This window comes from Carcharhinus amblyrhynchos, chromosome 12 (genome assembly GCF_965287045.1).
Source record: "Carcharhinus amblyrhynchos chromosome 12, sCarAmb.v2.hapA, whole genome shotgun sequence".
In the NCBI taxonomy this organism is placed as follows: Eukaryota; Metazoa; Chordata; class Chondrichthyes; order Carcharhiniformes; family Carcharhinidae; genus Carcharhinus; species Carcharhinus amblyrhynchos.
The window spans coordinates 75,506,681-75,527,744 of NC_137335.1; the positions used below are offsets into that span (position 1 = coordinate 75,506,681).

General features: G+C 41.7%; 1 protein-coding gene across 3 annotated transcripts in view; it reads right to left on the reverse strand.

Moving 5' to 3' along the window:
• Positions 1-18,802, reverse strand: part of LOC145351109 (fasciculation and elongation protein zeta-2-like) — a 128,638-nt gene extending 109,836 nt beyond the window's left edge. Inside the window, exon 1 of one of the 3 annotated variants that reach the window (XM_080200738.1) lies at positions 18,351-18,802. In XM_080200738.1, coding sequence (XP_080056864.1) covers positions 18,351-18,691 — 341 coding nt within the window. In that variant the 5' untranslated portion in view covers positions 18,692-18,802. The remainder of the gene's footprint in view (positions 1-18,350) is intronic. The other 2 variants (XM_080200737.1, XM_080200739.1) reach the window with 2 other exon arrangements.
• Positions 18,803-21,064: the final 2,262 nt, after the last annotated feature.

The following is a 21,064-nucleotide window of genomic DNA, read 5'->3' on the forward strand; positions in this document are numbered from 1 at the left end:
CAATGGAATTGGTTGAGAAGGAAATATTGGTCATGCCACTGGGAGAACTAACAGAACAATGACATGAGATCTTTCAAATCTATCTGAACTGACTTAAAAGATGGCATTTCAACAATAAAAAAAGAATGACATAGTGGCCGGAGCATTACCATCCCACCAGTCACAGGAATCAGAGTGGGCAATGGAAAGGTCCATTGACCTCAGGCAGGATTTTAGTTTTGGGACAAGCACAGCCATAAAATCCCGCCCAGAGTCAATTTAACAATCTTTGATAGAATCTACAGCACTGACATAGGCCATTTCGCCCAACCTGTTGATGCCTACGCTTATGGACACACAAGCCTCCTCTTTGTCAGCCCATCAAATCTTGCTATCCCTTTCTTCCTCAGAAGAGGAGAGATGAGAGAAACTGCCATGTAAAAGACAGTGTGATGATATTGTGCTACTTTGCTATATTTTATGTTCAAGATGGGGCTGCTTTAAGCAAAACATGCAACTCAAATGATGAGAATGCAGGATACTAATTGATTTTGCAAGGAATATATTACTTTGCAGAGTTAACAGACCTTTTGTTTACTTATTTTCGCCTGGGATTTTACACCAGGTATACAGTAATGTGAATTTTTGATTAGGTTGATGGACAGGGACAGAATTATGTGGCTATTGACAGGAGCTAACCTTGCAAGAAAGAACAGTTTCATTTTCATTTAAAGTGAAGAGGATTGCTGCCTGAAACTGCTAGAAGAAAGAAGTGTCTGTCTGTCTCTCTCTCCCTCCCTCCCCAGAAGTTTTCTGAAAGTTCTAAGACTGTTACTTTAAGTCAAAGCAAGTATGCCTGTTTTGCTTACTAATTTTAAAGAGGGATTTAAGTCAATAAGATATATATTGCTTGAATGAAACTAATAGTAAGAGATTAGCAGTTATGAATTTTATCTTATCATGTTTAAATATTGTACAATTGTTGAAAGTTAAGCTACTTCATTTGTAATAATTAAACTGTGTTGTTAAATAAAGTTTGTTTTGATAAAATCCTCCTAGTTTATCAGTAGAATTGCACTTAGAGGGAAACAGCTTATCCTCACATTAAATGTCAAAATAGAAAAATTGTTAGTGTTTAATCTGGTTTCATATTATACCTTGGGGTTTCTGATCTGGTAACTTATGAGAAAAAAAGCACATTTTACAAATAACATTTGAAGAATACAATCATATTGATAAAGATTAAATATAACGTTTTAGAAAAGGAACAAAAAGACAGAAAAATAGTCAATTACAATGCAAGCACAAAATAGCTTAATTTAAAGAATCTGGACTCCTTAGAAGGATTTACTTTGAACAGAACCAACCAACTGGTGGTATTGTCTGGGGCAACACACAGCTGCACATAAAATGACTCAGAGAAACAAAGATTTATATTAAACAACAGAAATAAAAACTGACAAACTATCAAATCAGATTCTATTCATTTTCTGTCTTCTGCTCCATGGCGCCTAAAATATAAGAACATAAGAAATAGGAGGAGTAGGCCATCTAGCCCTTCGAGCCTGCCCCGCCATTCAATAAGATCATGGCTGATCTGTCGTGGCTCAGTTCCACATTCCCGCCCTCTCCCCACAACCCTTAATCCCCTCGCTTATCAAAAACCCATCAACCCGCGTCCACCACCTCAACGGGCAGAGAATTTCAGAGATTCACCACCCTTTGAGTGAAGAAGTTCCTCCTCAACTCCGTTCTAAACCCCCTCCCCCCCCCCCCCCCTTTATCTTGCGGCTGTGCCCCCTAGTCCTACTGTCCTTTCTGAGCAGGAAGAGTCTCTCCACCTCTATCCTATCCATCCCATTCATCATCTTATACGTCTCAATGAGGTCTCCCCTCATTCTAAACTCTAACGAGTACAAGCCTAGTTTATTCAGCCTCTCCTCATAGCTCAACCCCCTCAACTCCGGTATCAGCCTAGTAAACCTCCTCTGCACTCCCTCCAAGGCCAAAATATCCTTGCGTAAGTACGGCGACCAAAACTGCACACAGTACTCCAGCTGCAGCCTCACCAATGCCCTATACTGCCGCAGCAAGACCTCCCTACTTTTATATTCAATCCCCCTCACTATGAAGGCCAGCATCCCATTCGCCTTCCTGACCACCTGCTGCACCTGCAGGCTGGGTTTTTGCAACTCATGCACAAAGACCCCGAGGTCCCTCTGCACCGTCGCCTGCTGCAGTTTTTCGCCACGTAAGTAATAGTAAGTAATATAAAATATATAATGTTTTTCCAAAGCAAATTTTAAGGGCATGGCGATTTCATAAACGGCAATAGAAGCAGCTCCTTTTTTCAGCCCAGCCAAAACAACTGGCCATAAATTAGTCAATTATATTTAAATGATAAGGGAATAAAATTCAAATTTTCAAAATGGAAGTTCCCAAATATTCCACCATTAATGTCACCACACCACTGCCAGAATGCATTGTTGGGTAATGTGATGTGATATGCGAATCATAAGTCCTTATGGCTTGAATCACACTGGCTGCAAGTTATGAAAGAGACAAAAGACTTAAATGTTTACATGCAGAGAGTTATAATGAAATTACTGCTATTATTTTAGTTAGTACTAAAAGGGATTTAAGTAGGAACTGAGTAGGGCAGAAAAAAAGTTTCAGAATCATTACATTATCAAATGATTTCAATTTTATTTCTATCACATATAGCAGAAAAATCAATAAACAGAAGATAACTTCCACCTCAGTTTTCTGAAATAAAAATTTGTGTTGTACAATTGACCGCTGGCTTGTACTATAATTTGTTCATTTCCAGAACATCAATTCCCTCCTGTACCAGCATGTAGAGAACAAAAGACCATTTTGGTCCATCTGGTCAGCCTCTAACAGAATGCAATTTCATCAGAATTCCTAGACAATGATTCCCTATACAAATATATGCAGATTACAAAGAAATCACGCCATTCTTGGCAATGAGTTTCCTAGATTTTGTAATCTAGTTCACCTTACTCTGGTAGACAAAAATTAAAGCATTATAGCAGTGATAATAAATATGGAAAGCAGACAAGCATATATTCCTATGCTGTACTTATGATATCATTGCTGTTGTCCTAACTCCCAGAGTAGTGCTGTTGTACAAAAAGATGACAGTAACGTTTCTGGAGGGACGGAATCCACATCAGTAATTTTCTAGGATGGCAAGGTAGCTAGCACAACCGCCTCATAGCACCAGGAACCTACATCCAATCCTGGCCTTGGGTGACCAACTGTGTGGTATTTGCATGTTCTCCCCATGCCTGTGTGGGTTTCCTCCCACGTTCCAAAGATGTGCAGGTTCAGATGGATTGGCCATGCTAAATTGCCCCTCGGTGTCAATGGAAATAGCAGGAATTATGGGGATCGGGCCTGGGTGGAATTTCTGTCAGCACAGGCTTGATGGGACAGATGGCCTTCTTCTGTGCTGAGGGGTTCTTTAGTATTCCATCCTATTCACCTGAACTGCTTGTTTTTCTGTATGCTGCAAAACGAGACTGCTTCAAAACACAGATTGATATTGTTTCAGTACAGGAACTTTACTCAAAAACAAACACACACCCCACCCAAAACAGTGCAATTTTTCTCACATGAATATTGTCTTTCATACATTAGAAAGGGAGGGCCTGATTTTGTGGTCTAAGTGCTGAATCTGGGCACAATTCAGATCCGACTTGGAAACCTGTTCTCAGGCACCCCTATATGCACTTAGCCTGAGAAAAAAAATCGCGAGTCTGAATCATGCTGTGGGCGGGGCTTATTGCACCCAAAATGCTGCTGCTCCGATTGAAGCTTTGAACTGCGCATGCGCAGTGAAAAAAAAATTGAAAAGCACACCTCTGTCACATTGCTCCCAGGCTGCAAAAAGGGGCCCAGGAATGAATAGCTGGAGTGATGACCCCACCTCCACAACATAACTGTCCCCCTTATCCACTGCCTCCACCTCCCCTCCCCACTACCTAGACTGATTGCAACCCTCTGCCTCCCATCCCCTCCACCAATCGCCCGCAGAATGGCAGCAGTGCCACACTGCCCCTGCCTCCCCTTATGCCCCCGCCCTCCCCAATGCCCCCACCAGAGATCCACCTGCCCTCTTCCCCTCCCCTCATCCCCCTTCCCCTCAAGAGAATGATCGGGCCTCCCCCACTACCACCAGAGCGCGTTCTGGCCTCCCGCCCCTCCACCAGAGGAGGGTCGGCCATCCCCACCTCTCCCACCCAAACCAGAAAATGATTGGTTGTCTAACCTACCTCCCCCTTCCCCCACCAGAAAACGACTGGGTCTCCCTCCTCTCCATTACCACCCCCCAGAGAATGATTGAGCCTCCCTTGAGATACATCTGACCCGCCTCCCTCCTCCCACCCCTTCACCATAGAATGATCTGGTCAATGCACAGTGGGCTAGGAGAATTGCCCCCATTTGTATTTTCACTGTTGAAACAGAGTACATAAAAAGCTGCTGCATGTTCACCTCACAAACAACTCAAACTACACAGACGGCCGATCTGTTGCAGCGGTAAAGATACCCTCACAAACAATTACAAACGGCTCCAGATATGAAAGTCAAAAATGTTGCTGAACAAACATTCACTTGAATTAGTTCATGTAAAACAAAAGTTGAATTCTTTCTTCTGCAGAAATAGAAAGGATATTAAGAGCTAACTTGAACAATCCTACAAGAAAAATGGGGTCGGTCCTAAATTGCAACTTGAAAAGACCAGAGCAGTAATGGCCCTAAAATGAAGGCATTTAATCCCAATCCTATGTTAAAAATCTTCAATATCATGTCTCGTTCTTTCCAAACAATAATAATTAAATTTGTCTGCTGTGACGTTAGTGTGCTTTACGGATTTCTTTTTCTAAATCATGTTCTCTGCAGTTAAGCAGCTTTGGCTTTTTTTTATTGTTGCCGAGCTGTCCGCTAAAAGTCCATTTATTGCTGCTTCAATGGTTTAAATGGGTTTTGTTTATTGAAGTGTTGTGGGAAGATTGTCAAAGTCAGGTGGTTCCTCCACAGAGGAGCCCAACGGCTTACTTTCAGTTTTAGCTTAGAAGGTGCTTGGATATCAGGCTGAAAAGCAGAGTTTGTTATTTTCTCTCCGTGGTATTGAAAATTCCGCTGACTAGCTGGAAACAAGGCTTCTTGCCTTCCTGGAGTGAAAATTCTGCTGTCAGGGGTTTGCAAGCTAGTACCTAGTGTCTGTTCCACTCGCTCCCTCATGTTTTGGGAAGCTGTTCTGATTTCAAACTTGTCAGTGTGTATGTCAAGAGAACTGCAGCATCCAACCAAAGGACTAAGTTTGCTAGCAAATACCTAGGGTTTTTTCCTCTCTCCCAGGTATTTTGGGAAGCTGTTCTGACTTCAAAGTTGTCTGTGTATTAAGAGAACTGCAGCATCCAACGAAAGGACTAAGTTTCAGCATCATGTCAGCATTCATATTTTCTGTGTTAAATCTGTGGCAAGGGTTTTCTTTATGCGATTTGTTAGGTTGGAATGGTTTTTAGCTGCTAAGGTTTATACAATATTATGGGGTTTTTTTCCTTGTTTGTAATTGATAAAAGATTTCTAATTTTCTTTTGATAAATGTTAGCTATATTCTTAAAGAAATTTTGTTTGATAAAAGTTCCCTCATAGGTCATTTGAATCATATCTGAAGTGAAACACCTCATGCCCACTGTAGCCAAATTCAAATTGCAAAACTTATGATCCAGGCATATTTCATAAATCATAATTATAACACTACACTGTCCATCGCATTTTCCCTTGTTTGGTAATATATACCAATACAATATTAAACGAAGTACAATTGTGCATTACAATTGCTGTGAAGGAAATAACAAAGTCACATCTGTATACTGCAGAGGAATAATTATAAAGTCAGTTTCAATGGCCCAGAAAGAATTCTGCGTGTTATATACTTATTTGCATGTACATAATAGGGTTACATTCAAGAAATCCAAGGTTTCAACTATACAAATACTATACATTTTAAGCTTTTTAAAATATACACAATCTTTTATGTAGAATCTGAAAGAATTACAACTTAATATTTGAAATAGAGAATATTAAAATTGTCATTCATTTGTAGTGCTGTACTGCCCAGCGATTGAATTAACATTAAATCTTTTATGCGCTGGGTGGCCTACTCCCTGATACACGTAGCTGCTGTAGACTAGATTGAAGCAGTCATACCAGCCAACCCTAACACAAGTCAACAACTATCTGACATGCCTGAACAATTATAGTCATCCAACACTCTCTCAATACAGGTGAAGAAAGGACCAGTTTCATTCTAATGGAATTTACCCATACACTTCAATTGGAGATCTATAACCTGTAGTGCATATGAAGCAGCTTGACTCTCTCTATAGAGGAGATACCATTATGTAGACGATTACAGCAGCCAAATTTGATTTAATTTATTATTGTCACATATATTGGGATGCAGTGAAAGGTATCATTTCTTGGATAACACAGACAAAACACACCATAGAGTGCATAGAAGGGAAGGGAAGAAGAGGTGCAGAATATTGTGTTGCAGTCACAGATAGGGTAAAGAGAAAGATCAGCTTAATATATGGTAGATCTATTCAAACGTCTAATGAAGAAGCTGTTTTTGAGTCAATTGGTACGTGTCCTCAGACTTTTGTATCTTTCACAATGGAAGAAGGTGAAAGAGAGAATATCAGGCATGCATGGAATCCTTGAATATGCTGGTTGCTTTTCTGAGGCAGCGAGAAATTTAGACGGAGTCAATGGACGAGGCGCTGGTTTGCGTGATGGACAGGGCTACATTTACAATCCTTTACAGTTTCCTGCAGTCTTGGTCACAGCAGGAGCCACTCCAAGCTGTGATATATCGAAAAGCATGCTTTCTATGGTGCATCTGTAAAAATTAGAGAGTCATAGTGGACATGCTGAATTTCTTTAGCCTCCTGAGAAAGGAGAGGCATTGGTGAGCTTTCTTAAATATAGCAGCAGCGTGGAGGGACCAGAACAGGTTGTTAATGACCTGGACACCCAGGAACTTGAAGCTTTCAGCCATTTCGACTTCATCAGGATTGATGTAGACAGGGGCATGTCCTCCATTATGCTTCCTGAAGTCAATGACTATCTCACTGATTTTACTGACACTGAGGGAGAGATCGTCATCTCACCATTTCACCAGATTCTCTCTTTCCTGTACTGTCACGTCACTGTTTGACATACGACTCGCTACGGTGGTACCATCAGCAAACTTGAAAATGGAGTTGGAACGGAATTTGGCCACACAGCCGTAAGCATATAAGTAGATTACTAAGGGGCTGCAGACACATCCTTGCGAGACACTGATGTTAAGGGTAATCGTGGAGTAGGTGTCATTGCCTATACTTACTGATTGCTGTCTGTAGATTAGGAAGTCTAGGATCTAGTCGCAGAGGAAGAAGCCAAGCCCTAGGCCACAGAGTTTGGAGATGAGTTTTGTTGGGATAATCCAGTTGAAGACTGAGCTATAGTCAATAAATAGGAGTCTGCCATACATGTCCTTGCTGTCCAGGGTTGAGTGTAGGGCCAGGGAGATGACATCTGTTGTGGACCCATTAAGACAATAGGCAAACTGTAATGGATCCAGGCAATCTGGGAGACTGGAGTTGATGTGTACCATGACTAATCTTTCGAAACACTTCATAATGATGGATGTCAGAGCCAATGGGGGTAGTCATTAACGGACGCTGCCTGGCTTTTCTTTGGTGTAGAGATGGTGGTCTTCTTCTTGAAACAGTTAGGGAACTCAGATCACAGTAAGGAGAAGTTAAAGATGCCTACGAATACCCTCACCAGCTGGTTCACGCAGCATCTGTGTGCTCATTCAGGTATCCCATCCAGGCCAGCCGCTTTACGTGGGTTAACTTTCAAAAAGGCCTATCTGACATCTGTGATGGTGACCTTGGATACCAGTTTGACCAAGGCTTCTAGGGCAGATGATGTCCTCTTGCTGACCTCTTGTTCAAAACATGCACAAAATATGTTGAGCTAATCAGGAAAGGGTGTATTGTTGCTGACGATTCTACATGCCTTCACATTGTAGCCTGTTATGTCACATGGACCGTGCCATAATTGGTGGGTGTTCATGTGGCTAGACTAGGACTCGAGCTTGGTCTGGTTTGGGAAGACTGAGATTCCTTATACAACTGAGTGATGAAAGAATGTTTGCCAAGGAACATCACAAACTAACAGATTTTCTCTGAATAATACTATGCAAATTTCAACATTCATTCCAGGCACTGGAAGAGGAAGATTAGCCCATTAAACCAAGCTCTCTCTTTAATTCACTACACCTCACTCACTATTCTGAGTGCCGGACTGTCCATCTATATTATGCATTTAAGCCCTGCAATCTGATTTAAACACCAATCAAGTGGCAGAAGAGTACTTTTCACTGATATGATGAACAGTAGAGTCAGACATGGGAAAGGCTATCTTCAACTAATTCAGTTATTTAAAAGGCATGGCCCTGCTTAGAGTCTAAGGAAAGGAAATTTACAGCCTTCCAAAGAGGAGTCTAATATTTCCAAACCAAGCAGATGTTGCAAAACAATAGACTTATTGACTATGAATAGGCAATAGGCCATGTTTGCTTGATTATGTCACAATTAATTCTTCATTCATGCATCATAGCAGGAAAAATGCTTCACACATTGCTGCAAAATCCATTAAAAAAGCAAGATTTATACACAAGGTACCCTAGTTTTTTTAGTCGTTAATCTTGTGTTCAGATAATTTTTCAAACTTGGCTGTTAAAGTTTGGCACTAGCCATTTCATCCTTGTGCACACCCCACCCCCACACAATATTTCTGCCAGATAGTCACTCTCAATTATTCATTTTTCAAGACAGTGTGAACCATAGAAACCCTACAATGCAGAAAGAGGCTGTTTGACCCATCGAGTCTGCACCAACCACAATCCCACCCAGACCCTACCTCCATATCTACCCGTTAATCCCTCTAACCTACACATCTCATGACACTAAGGAACAATTTTAGCATGGCCAATCAACTTAACCTGCACATCTTTGGACTGAGGGGGGAAACCGGAGCACCCGGAGGAAACCCACGCAGACACGAGGAGAATGTGCAAACTCCACACAGACAGCAACCCAAGCAAGGAATCGAACACAGGTCCCTGGAGCTGTGAAGCAGCAGAGCTAACCACTGTGCTACTGTGTGGATAGAGAAAGAATGGCTACAACAATGATTTAACAACAATAAGGGCAGCAGTGGCTTTAAAATGGCTACTCTGGCTGAAAGTGAAGCATGCTGGGAATTTTGGTCAACTTATAGATTAAAAGCAGATGCAGGTTGTAAAGAAGCTCTGGTCCGGGAGCTGCGATCTGAAGCTTCCTGTGTTGGTCAGATCAGGGAAGTTGTTTACATTAACTGAGACATCATGGCTCTGATTTATGGCTGCTATATATGGACTATGCAGCTTTAACTAAGTGTAATGGCTTCATTCAAAAGTAATTTCACTAGATGTTCGATCCATGTGATTGGTTTCTGGCGACATAGTTAGCCGGATGACAGAGAATCTTCCGGAAGCAAGTGGAGAATTGTGGATAAAAGACATGAGTCCTTTCTTTGGCGGCGATAACTCAAAAGAGATCAACCATCGCAACAAAGCTTGTACCCTGAAGGAGACTTCAGAGAGAACACGAAGGTAGATTCTACACTGAGGATATTTCTTGGCCAAGGTTCTCTTAACTCGGTAGTACCTAGTTTCAGTTGAACAGTTGAAAGTTAAAGTTCAGTAAAGAGTTAATGAGTTACAACTGTTTATGTTTGAGTCGGTACTAGAAGTGTTAAATAAAGAAATAATTGAACTACTGTCCTTGTTTGTCTCATTAAACTGGAATGCTTGGAAAGTGTTTAAATTAAAGATGTATAACAATAGAAAATGGATTTTCACAACTTTTCAATAAAAGGAAACAATTGCAGGTTATATCGCCTGAACTGTACGTCTTCAGATCTTTCAAAGTACAGCTATTTTACTTGCAAATTAAAACTGGAAAGCAACCACAAGGAAACCAGCTTAATAAGAGCATTATCTGTTATTTGAAAATGATTGTAACTGATAAGATAGCACAGTATTTCGATGCTTCAAAACTATCACAGAAAACCTAAGATTTTCTTACAATAATTTAAAAGCTTACAATGGCATCAGGTGAATTAATGCAGCCCCAAAGTACTATACATATAATTTTCATTCTGCTGAAGAGTCTATGACTCGTAACATTAACTCTTGTTTCTCTCCTGATAGATGATGGCAGATCTGATGAGTTTTTCCAATGTCTTCTGTTCTCCTTTCATAAACCATCCACAGTATTTTGCTTACTCTATACATATCATGCTGGCTACAATTTACATGAACAATGAAAGTGACTTCAAAGATGAGCAGGTTCAGCCACCAAAATGGTGCCGCCAGCTGGACCCTGGATTTATGAACAATGGGAATCAAGCTGAATAGCTTGAATATATTTATATTTGTCACTTGAAGAAAACAATCTAGTCTTAGACAGGCAAAGCTGTTGTTTAATCTATATTGTGTGCAATGATAATTCCAAATGTTTACAAAAAGCATACTTCCCATGAAAAACAAGTAGTTCCTAAGACAAGACACAGTAATCAGAAAGATTTTGCAATACAGCATAACCAGATGTGTGTCAATATGGCTCTTAAAACATGGGATTTTGGTGTCAAGGAAGAAAAGTTGTAACAGGATGTTAAGCTGTGAAAGTATAGAACAGCTACATTACAAATAAGTATTGGGAAGCTAAATGGAATTTCACAAATCCATTTTACTGCTCAGAATAAATCATGGGGAAGTCCTGGCTCCTGAACTTAATTTCATAGATACCCAGTCTTACAACGAAAGACCTCAAGTACTTTTTTTTTAATGAAAATACTGCTCTGAATACTAATGACTGCAATAGTGAAGGCCTTGTAGTATTATTCTTGCATCACAATCAACTAATTTTTTAAATAGGATTTTAAGAAAGTAGAATTAAGTCTCAATCTTTTTTTCCCCTCATACCACATTCTAATTAGAAAATAAAATGAAATTCATCTCCTATAACCTGTAAAATACAACACCAGCAACATACAGGGCAGAGCAGTCCTATTTCTTCAAAATCATAGAATTAGAGAAAACATTAAGGGACCAGAGATGTGGCAATATATGACAATGTTACACCAAAACAACTTGGCTCTGTGTTCATGCTTGGATGACTCAGTTCAAATTCATCAATTCAAACTCACTCTCAAAGGTGTGGCACATGGCAAAAATCATGCTATTCCAAAACCTGGAGAAGGTATCATGTTGTTGGCCAGTTATCAATCAATTTGATTACTTTGTGTGTTTTAAATCATTGAGTGTCTTATCCAGCAAAACACATCTCCAGAAATAGATTATGGGGAGGCAGTGGTATTATCACTGGACTAATAATCCAGAGCAATGCTCTGGGTGCCAGAGTTTGAATCCCACCACAGCAGATGGCATCTTTTAAAAATTCATTATTGTCACAAGTAGACTTACATTATCAGTGCAATGAAGTCACTGTGAAAATCCCCTAGTCGCCACACTCTGGCACCTGTTTGGGTACACTGAGGGAGAATTTACCATGGTTAATGCACCAAACCAGCACATTTTTCAGATTGTGGGAGGACATGGAGAGAACGTGCAGGCTTGATGGGCCAAATGGCCTCCTCCTGCACGGTAGCAATTCTATGATCCTTGTACAACAAACACTGAAAGCAAGCATGCAATTGCAGCAAGCAGTTAAGAATGCAAATGGATGTTGGCCTTCATCGCAAGAGGATGAGTACAGGAGCAAGGATGTCTTATTGCAGTTGTATATGACTTTCGGGAGACCAAATTTGGAATAGTGTGTGCAGTTTTGGCTTCCTTACCTAGGAAAGGATATACTTGCCATACAGTGAACGCAATGAAGGTTCACCAGACTGATTCCTGGGATGGCAAGTTTGTTGTATGAGGAGAGATTGTGTCGACTAGACTTGTGTTCCCTGGAGTTTAGAAGAATGAGAGGGGATCTCCTTGAAATGTATAAAATTCTGATAGAGCTGGACAGACTGGATGTAGTGATAATGTTTCCTCTGGCTGGATGTCTAGAACAAGGGTTAACTGTCTCAGGATATGGAGTAGGCCATCTCAAACTGAAATAAGGAGAAACTTCTTCACTCAGAGGGTGGTGAAGCTGTGGAATTCCCTGCCAAAGAAGTTGTAGAGACCATCCACTGAATAAAGTTGAGGAAGTAGATGGATTTCTAGACTCTAAAGGTGTCATGGAGTAAGGGGAAATTGAAATAGAGGATCAGACATGATCATGTTCATAGAATTCCTACAGTGCAGAAGAGGCCATTCAGCCCATCAAGACTGCACCGACTCTTTGATAGAGTATCATACCCAGGCCCTCTCCCCGACCTTAACCCTATAACCCCATACATTTACCATGGCTAATTGCATCTAACCTATACATCCTTGGATTGTGGGCGGAAACCAGAACACGCAGGAGAAACCCACACTGACACGGAGAGAGTGTGCAAACTCCACATAGTCACCCAAGGCCAGGATTGATTGGAGGTCCCTGGAGCTGAGAGACAGCAGTGCTAACCATTATGCCACTCTGCCACCCATATTGAAAAGTTGAGCAGGCTTGAAGGGCTGAATGATCTTACCTTGGTCCTATTTTTTTCTTTTTACCACAACGAGAGTAGTCCTTGTTAAACAAATTCAAGATACACCAGGGCCCCTGTGCAGTCAACCTCCATACTGGGGCCTCAGTACACTTGTGAAAAAAACATAAGGGCTGTCCCCTCGACAGACTAGGTGGCAGGCTAATCACCTAAAACTCAGCAAATGGTGAGGTTATTGGCTCAACTTTGGGGATTTACATTCACTAAATAACAACTGTAATCGAAAAAAAACAGGTGGCTGCCAGCTTGCAAATTTCTGTTAATGCAAATCTAAACAAAACATGCCAAAGCAGTTGGGTACATTTGATGCTGCAGTAGCATTTCTTGGCTCTTCACCATACCATGCCATATTACTTCCTGCTCCATCCTTATGTGATGCTTCATCTTGAAGTCTCAAGTTTACTTTCTTGCAGAGAAGAAACAGAGAAATTTCTGGCATTTTGGTACCACAAGGTACCACTAGGTCATTAATTGTCACTTTTCTCCTTCAATTCACCTCGTGAGCAAAAAGTATAAATTTATAAGGGTCAGTTGAAGAAGTGATAATTAACTTGATGCAAAATGATAGCTTCAAATAATACAACTTGTACTTATATTGCACACTCAACATAAAAAGATATCTTACAGCATTTTGCAGGGAGAGGTGGAGCAGGAAGAACACATTATAAATTTGGTCAATTATGAGTTCTGGAAAAGCTTCTAAGATGGACAGAAGTGGAGAGATTTAGCAAAAACAAAGACATGGGGCTGGAGTTACACTGTTGCCATGTGAACTCAATGCAACAATGGATGGATTCTCACAATTAGTGCTCTGCAGTGACAGATTAGGACCAGATACCTCATTTAAATGCTCAATGTACTTTTGGGTCAATTTCTGGTGCTTTGACTATGATGAAAAGTGATTTGTGGCAAGTATCAGACCTACAATCGCCAGGGTTTGACTGTTGACTGGGGAAAAGAGGAAGAAGGACTTGCATTTAGGTAGCACCTTTCACATCCTCAGGATGACTTTTACAACTAATTACGTACTTTTTGAAGTATGGATGCTGTTAAAATGCAAGAAATTCAGCAGTCAATTTGTACACCATGAAGTCCCATAAACAGCAATAAGATAATGACCAGGACAGCAGGAAGGAGTTCCCCACTGTTCTTCAAATTGTGCCATGGGATCTTGTATGTCCACCTGAGGAGCTTTGGTTAATGAAAGGTGACACCTCCGACAATGCAGCACCCACGCTGTACTCCTTTATCAGTCAAACAGCTCAAAGCACAGAAAAAAAGTAGAATTTCTCAGGAAGAACTGTTTTCTAAGACCAAGATCCATAATGGGTACATCAATATTAGCAGGACTTCCATTCACACTGAAATATCTGCAAATATTTGGGAGAGCTAGGGCTCTCAGGGCAGCACAGTGGTTAGCACTGCTGCCTCACAGCGCCAGGGACCTGGGTTCAATTCCAGCCTCAGGTCACTGTCTGTGTGGTACTTGCATATTCTCCATGTTTGTGTGGGTTTTCTCCGGACGCTCCAGTTTCCTCCCACAGTCCAATGATGTGCGGGTTAGGTGGATTGGCCATGCTAAATTGACCCTAGTGTTTGGGGATTAGGAGGGGAAATATGTGGGGTTATGGGAATAGGGCCTGGGTGGGATTTTGGTCAGTGCAAACTTGGTGGGCCGAATGGACTCCTCCTCCACTATAGGCATTCTATGATTCAAACACCAGCCTAAGTTCATCAGCTGCAGTATAACTATTACCTTGATTTGTAGCTGGTCAGTAAAATCTGTCTTTTCTTTGATAGCAACTGAACAATACACAATAGATTTCAAACATCTTTTCACCTTCAAGGTATTAGGCAAATCTAATAAACTACGGTAAGTTTACTAAAAATAGAAGTTGTCAATGGAACCTAGTGAAAGGAAATCCTAAAGCTCTCCCTAGCTACCTGTGCTGCAACCTCTGATAACATCATTTTGCTGCTGCTTATTCATACCCGCAGGAGATTGAGGCAACCTGGTGCAGGACTGCAGCTAAGAACTGCTCATTATCAGGTACTGGCATAATACTATATAGCAAGTTAAATTTTTGTCGTCACAGTCAATTGAAATTTTCAGATTTACCGGTAATGAAACTATCACTTTACTTAAAAAAAACACCAATGGCATGAAACTAAATTCTTCATTATTATAAAAAAAGGGTTCTAACTATTAACATCTAGTTCACAGGTTCCTCCAGAAAAAGCAGATTATGTTCAACTAATTTGGATGGCATTATAATCACAGTATTAGCAAACTACCAGATAAATTTATTTTAAATATGAACTTCACGCCTGCTAACCTAACAGAACTCTTAAATACAACAGTGGCACAGAGGTGAGCATTACTGCCTCATAGCACCAGGGACCCACGATACAATGGTAAACATTCATAGGCAAACTGTAATACCTCAAAACAAGGTGGAGAATGAAAAGCTCAGTTCTAAAAGGATTCATTTAAAGCAAAATCCCTGTAACGAGCATTATGCATAACGACCTGTAAAGTACTCTGAGATTGAGCAAATTCTAAAGATTATACCATGTCAGTGGATTCACATGGTCAAATGTGAAGGGAGACAGAATATCGGTTAATACTCTATTTTGCCACAAAGGGGTGTATTAATTTAACAGTTTTCATTATGCATCATTTAGTTACTAATAGGGAAAGACTGAGCATTTTCATGAGCCTTAATTTCAAGGAAGGCCACAGTAGATGATATATTTGAAGTTTACAAGGAAGAGGAGAGGAAAGTTTAGGAACATCATAGCTTTAGTATCCACAAAATACAAAAGGACAAGAAAGGTTGAAAGTTAAAAGGGAAAAGAAATACAGACTTGCAGTTAAGTTGTACTTTATTACATCTCAACATTTCAAAAGCACTTTATATGCAATGTATAATAGGAGGTTTTGTCATTCTGCTCTTTAAAGGGGCAGCTGTTTGTTGATGCCATCTTAAGCATTGGAAAAACTTTATCTTTGTTCATATAGATTGTCTCAAATTGTTGCAAGCAACTAGGTGGATAGCTCTTTTAACAGACAGCAACATCTTGATGACTTACACAATCAGTCCCCAAATCCTGCACTGCCATTCAATTAGACCGTGGCTGATCTGATTTTAACCTCAACCCCAAATTCCTGCCAAACACCAATAGCCTTTCACCTCCTTGTTAATGAAGAAGCTACCTAGCTCTGCCTTAAAAATATTCAAAGAGTGCTCCTATTGCCTTTTGAGGAAGGGAGTTCCACAGACTTATAACCTGAGAAAAAATTTTCACCTCCATCTGAAATGATTCTCTGGCAAGAGGAAACATCCTCTCCACATCCATCCTGTCAATACTCCCCCAGGATCTTAAAGGTTTCAATCAAATCACCTCTTCCTCTTCTAAACTCTAGTGGATAGAAACCTAACCTCTCCAATCTTCCCTCATAAGGCAACCCGCCCATTCCTGGTGTTAGTCTAGTAAACCAATTTTGTTTCAGACCTGCACATCTGCGATTCTTGATCTTAAGTTTTGTATTTACATTGAAATTACTTATTTTTCAATTTTCTGGTGTTTGCATTCTACTCACAGATCTTTCGATAAGATAGACTAGAAGTAACTAAGAGATGCGAAGGAGTAAAAAAATCATTAAAAATAGAAGACCTGAGAGAAAAAGGGATATGGAAGTCTAATGTCAAAAAACTTAAACTGACAATTCCTGAGATGGCTTGAAAATTAGTAAACACAGCCAATCCTCCCTCACCTATGACCAAATACACATTGGCCACCATCTGCACCTTTGAAAAATAATTCTAAGATAAAAATTGAATAAATAAGCAAGAACAATTTAATGAAAAAAGAGATTGTGCAAGATGTAACAATCAGACAAAAAGGAGATACAGAAGATGGCGAGGAGTAGAAAAAAAACAAATTTATGCAAGAAACAGAAATGAAGAGGGAGAAGAGCAAATGGAAAACCATAATAAACCAGGAGAATCATAGAAAATCCACCAACTTTATAAAAATACACAATTTAGGAGTTCCTTGGATGATTTGAGATGACATTTAATTATATTAAATATCTGTATGTTCGGCTGGATTGGCCATGCTAAATTGCCCCATTATTTCAGTGGGACTAGCAAAGTAAATATGTGGGCTGGAATGGTACTATCGTTGGTGCAGACTCGATGGGCCAAATGGCCTCCTGCTGCGCTGTAGAGATTCTATGGTTGTTTGGGTAATAGCATTTGAAGCAAGCATTGGACTCAATTTATTAATTCCTTTACGTTATAACAAATATTTAGAATCATGGAGATATTTTACAAACAAGGACAGAACAAGGCAAAATTAAAGATACAAAATTTTAAAAAGCTAAGCCCCAGATACTAATAATCAGAAAATGATGACTGTATAGGCTAATAAATTCAATTCATAATTTGAATGTTTTTGACAACTCACCACAACACTAACAACTACCAATATTTTGCTTCACAGTGCACCATGACTATCAGTAACTCCTTTTAAAATAAAGGAGATGCTGGGGTACTGATCACTTGCTGCAGAGGCAGTTCAACCATCACCTTCCGAAATAGCCAAGACAAATAGCAACAGCTTGGTGTATTAACTAGCAAATGCACAGCGACAAAGATAGCTGCCTTTGTAGTTAATACACTTGCATGTTCAGTTTAAGCATAATATCGTCACATTGCTATTGGTTATTCCAATATTCACAGAAAATTATATGAGGTCCTTCTCTTTCAGACTGCAGATTACTCTGAATACTCAAGGCTACTGATTTTGAAGAGAATATATACATGGGGCTTTCCAAATTCGTAATGACCATCAAATAACATATAGCCACAACTGATTATAATTAGACACTTCCAGAGTAAAACTAGAAGCACTTAATTTTAACTGTGCTAGCATTATGACAATACATTGCTACTCCGGGACATAAATTGCCTGCAGTATGGTGCATACTATTTACCCAAAGATCAAAGCACAACAGACTCTCCCTTATATATCGATACAAATAAAACGGTCAGCTGTGGCTGCGTGTTATGCAAACTCTTTCAAACGTCTGCAGCACCGGCATTGAACTCTTGTGTGTTCCGGATTGATTAATGCTTTTTTTTTGCATAAAAGTTTGGAGCTGCAGCGACCAGGGTGCAGTCAAACAAATGCACAAAGGTCATACAATGGAGGAATTTTAAAGGGACGGGAAGCCCACAATGCCTGTTAGAAATCTGAAATGCACACAAGAAAAATGTGGATCCGGTTGCAACAGAGAGGAAACAAAAAAAAGGCGAGAATGAGAGAGGAACTGCAGAGAGCGAAAGGCAAACGTGAGGCTGTGAACTGTCAACGCTTTGGCGCACTGGGACATGACACAGCAGCGGGCAGACCTCAAGTGTCAACGGGACAAAGTTTCCAGGGCCTGGAAGCTGCGTTTAGAGCCGACCTGGACCCTAACACAGGGAGGGGTACAGAGAGAGGGACCTGCCCCGTATCCCCCCCCTTTCTTCCCCCCACCGACCACCCCTTTCCCTGAAGCTACTCACTCGTCCTCTCTCATGATGCTTTCCTCGGAGATGAGCTTGACCGGGGCGATGTTCTCCGTGTTGGTGTTGTAATTCCGAAAGCACACCGTCAGCTTCTCGTCGAAGTCGTTGACCAGGTCCTCCATCGACTTGAAGCTCACGATCTCCCCGGAGAAATTGTCCAGCTCGGAGAAATCCTCCAGGCTGTGCTCCAGCGCCCTGCCGCCGGCCGTTCCGCTGCCGCCGCCGGTCCCCACGACGCCGTTGGAGTTCACCTGGTCCAGCTGGTAAGTGGCCGCCGGCGCTCTGAACTCGTTGAAATCCTGCCAGTCCTCGTCGAACTGCGCTAAGGGAGCCGCCATGGTCGCGGTTGGGGGGGACGGGGGGAGGTGAGGGAGAAGGTGGGGAAGGGGATCCGCCGCTTCCCTCGGCTCGGCTCACTCACTCGCCCGCCAGCTAGCTAGCTCTCCGGCTGACAACACAGCAGGCAGCGCGCCTGCGCACCAACCGCTGCCCAACTGGGGGGGAGTGCGCCTGCGCACCAACAACCACCGTGCTGAAGAGGGAGTGCGCCTGCACACCAGCAGCCGTCGGCCCGGAGGGGAGGGGGCGGGGCGGACCGCTCCCTTCTGACCTCGCGTGCGCATGCTCGGACCTGGGCGCGCTCTCCCCGCACCGGGCCCCGCCCCGCTGCCTAGACGGTTCCGTGTGCATGCGCATGTGCGTATCCCTGGCCCAGCGAACCTCCACGCCCCTCTCTGTGCCACAGAGGACAGGGGCGTGGCGGGGAAGTGAGGGCTCCGCCCACGTCGGTTGCTATGCCAACGCGTTATATCCCAGCTGTTGCTGAGTTCCCTTGTTGGTTATGTCGTCCCAAACATCAACAGAGGAAGCCCTTCGGCCCGTCCCGTGTCTGCCTTCCCTCTGTAAGAATATCTCAGTAGTAAGAAGTCTCACAACACCAGGTTAAAGTCCAACAGATTTATTTGGTAGCACAACCTTTTGGAGTCTTGCTCTTTTTTCAGGTGAGTGAAGAGTTGTGTGATGAACCTGGTGTTGTAAGACTTCTTACTGTGCTTATCCTCGTCCAACGCAAGCATCTGCACAGAATAGCTCAGTAAGAAGTCTCACAAAACCAGGTTAGAGTCCAACCAGTTTATTTGATAGTAATCCCACAAGCTTTCAGAAACGGTGTCCCTTCGTCAGGTGTGTGAATACACCATTTCTGAAAGCTTGTAGGATTACTATCAAATACAGTGGTTGGATTCTAACCTGGTGTTGTGAGACTTCTTACTGTGTTTACCCCAGTCCAACACCAGCATCTGTACATCAGAATAACTCAGCCAGCCTTCCTGCTTTTTCGCCTGCAGACAAAAAGGGAAGTAGAGAGAAAACAGGGAATTACGGACCACTAAACCTAACATCAGTAGGGGGGGATATTTTCAAATCCATTATCAATGATTTCATAGCAAAGCGGTTCGCAAGCAGTAGCAGTATCACAGAGTCAGGATGGATTTATGAAGGGGAAATCATGCTTGACAATTCTGTTGGAATTCTTTGAAATTGTAACTAGTACAGTTGACAAGGGGGAGTCAGTCAATGTGGTATATCTGGAAGTTCAGAAGGTGTTTGACCAGATCCCACGTAAGAGATTATCGCGCAAGATTAAAGCGCATGGGATTGAGGGAAGTGTATTGAGATGGATGGAAAACTGATTGACAGAGAGGAAACAAAGTGTAGGAATGAATGGTTCCTTTTCAAATTGGCAGGCAGTATCTAGTGGGGTGCTACAGGGTTTGGTGCTGGGACCCCAGCTATTCGTAATATATATTAATAATTTGGATGAGAGAACAAAATGTAACATCTCAAAGTTTGCAGATGATACCAAGTTGGTTGGGAGGTTGAACTGTAACGAAGATGCAGAGATCCTATGATCTGGATAGGTTGGGTTAGTGCGCAAATCAATGGCAGATGCATTATAATCTGGGTAAATGTGAGGTTAGTCACTTTGGAAGCAAAAACAAAAAGGCAGATTACTACCTGAATAGCTGTAAATTGGGAGAGGAGAGTGTGCAGCGGGACCTGGGTGTCCTTGTGTACCAGTCGCTGAAGGTAAGCATGCAGGTGCAGCAGGCGATAAAGAAGGCAAATGGTATGTTGGCCTTCATTGCAAGAGGTTTCAAGTACAGAAGTAGGGATGCGTTGTTGCAATTATGCAGAGCCTTGATGAGGTCATGCCTAGAATATTGTGTGCAGTTTTGGTCTCCTTTTCTGAGGAAGGATGTTCTTGCTCTCGAGGGAGTGCAGCAAAGATTTACCAGACTGATTCTGGGGATGGCGGAACTGATGTATGAGGAGAGATTGACTAGGTTAGGATTGTTTTAGTTGGGGTTCAGATGAATGATGGGGGGGGGAGAATCTCAAAGCGACTTATAAAATTATAACAGGACTAGACAGGGTAGGTGCAGAGAGGATGTTCGCGATGGTGGGGGTGTCCAGAAGCAGGGATCACAGTCTGAGGATACAGGGGAGACCATTTAGGATGGAGATGAGGAGACATTTCTTCACCCAAAGAGTGGTAGGTCTGTGGAATTAATTACCACAGGAAGTAATTGATGCTAAAATTTTGAATGTGTTCAAGAGGCGGCTGGATATAGCACTTGAAGTGAATAGGATCAAAGGTTATGGGGAGAAAACAGGATTAGGCTGCTGAGTCGGATGAACAGCCATGATTG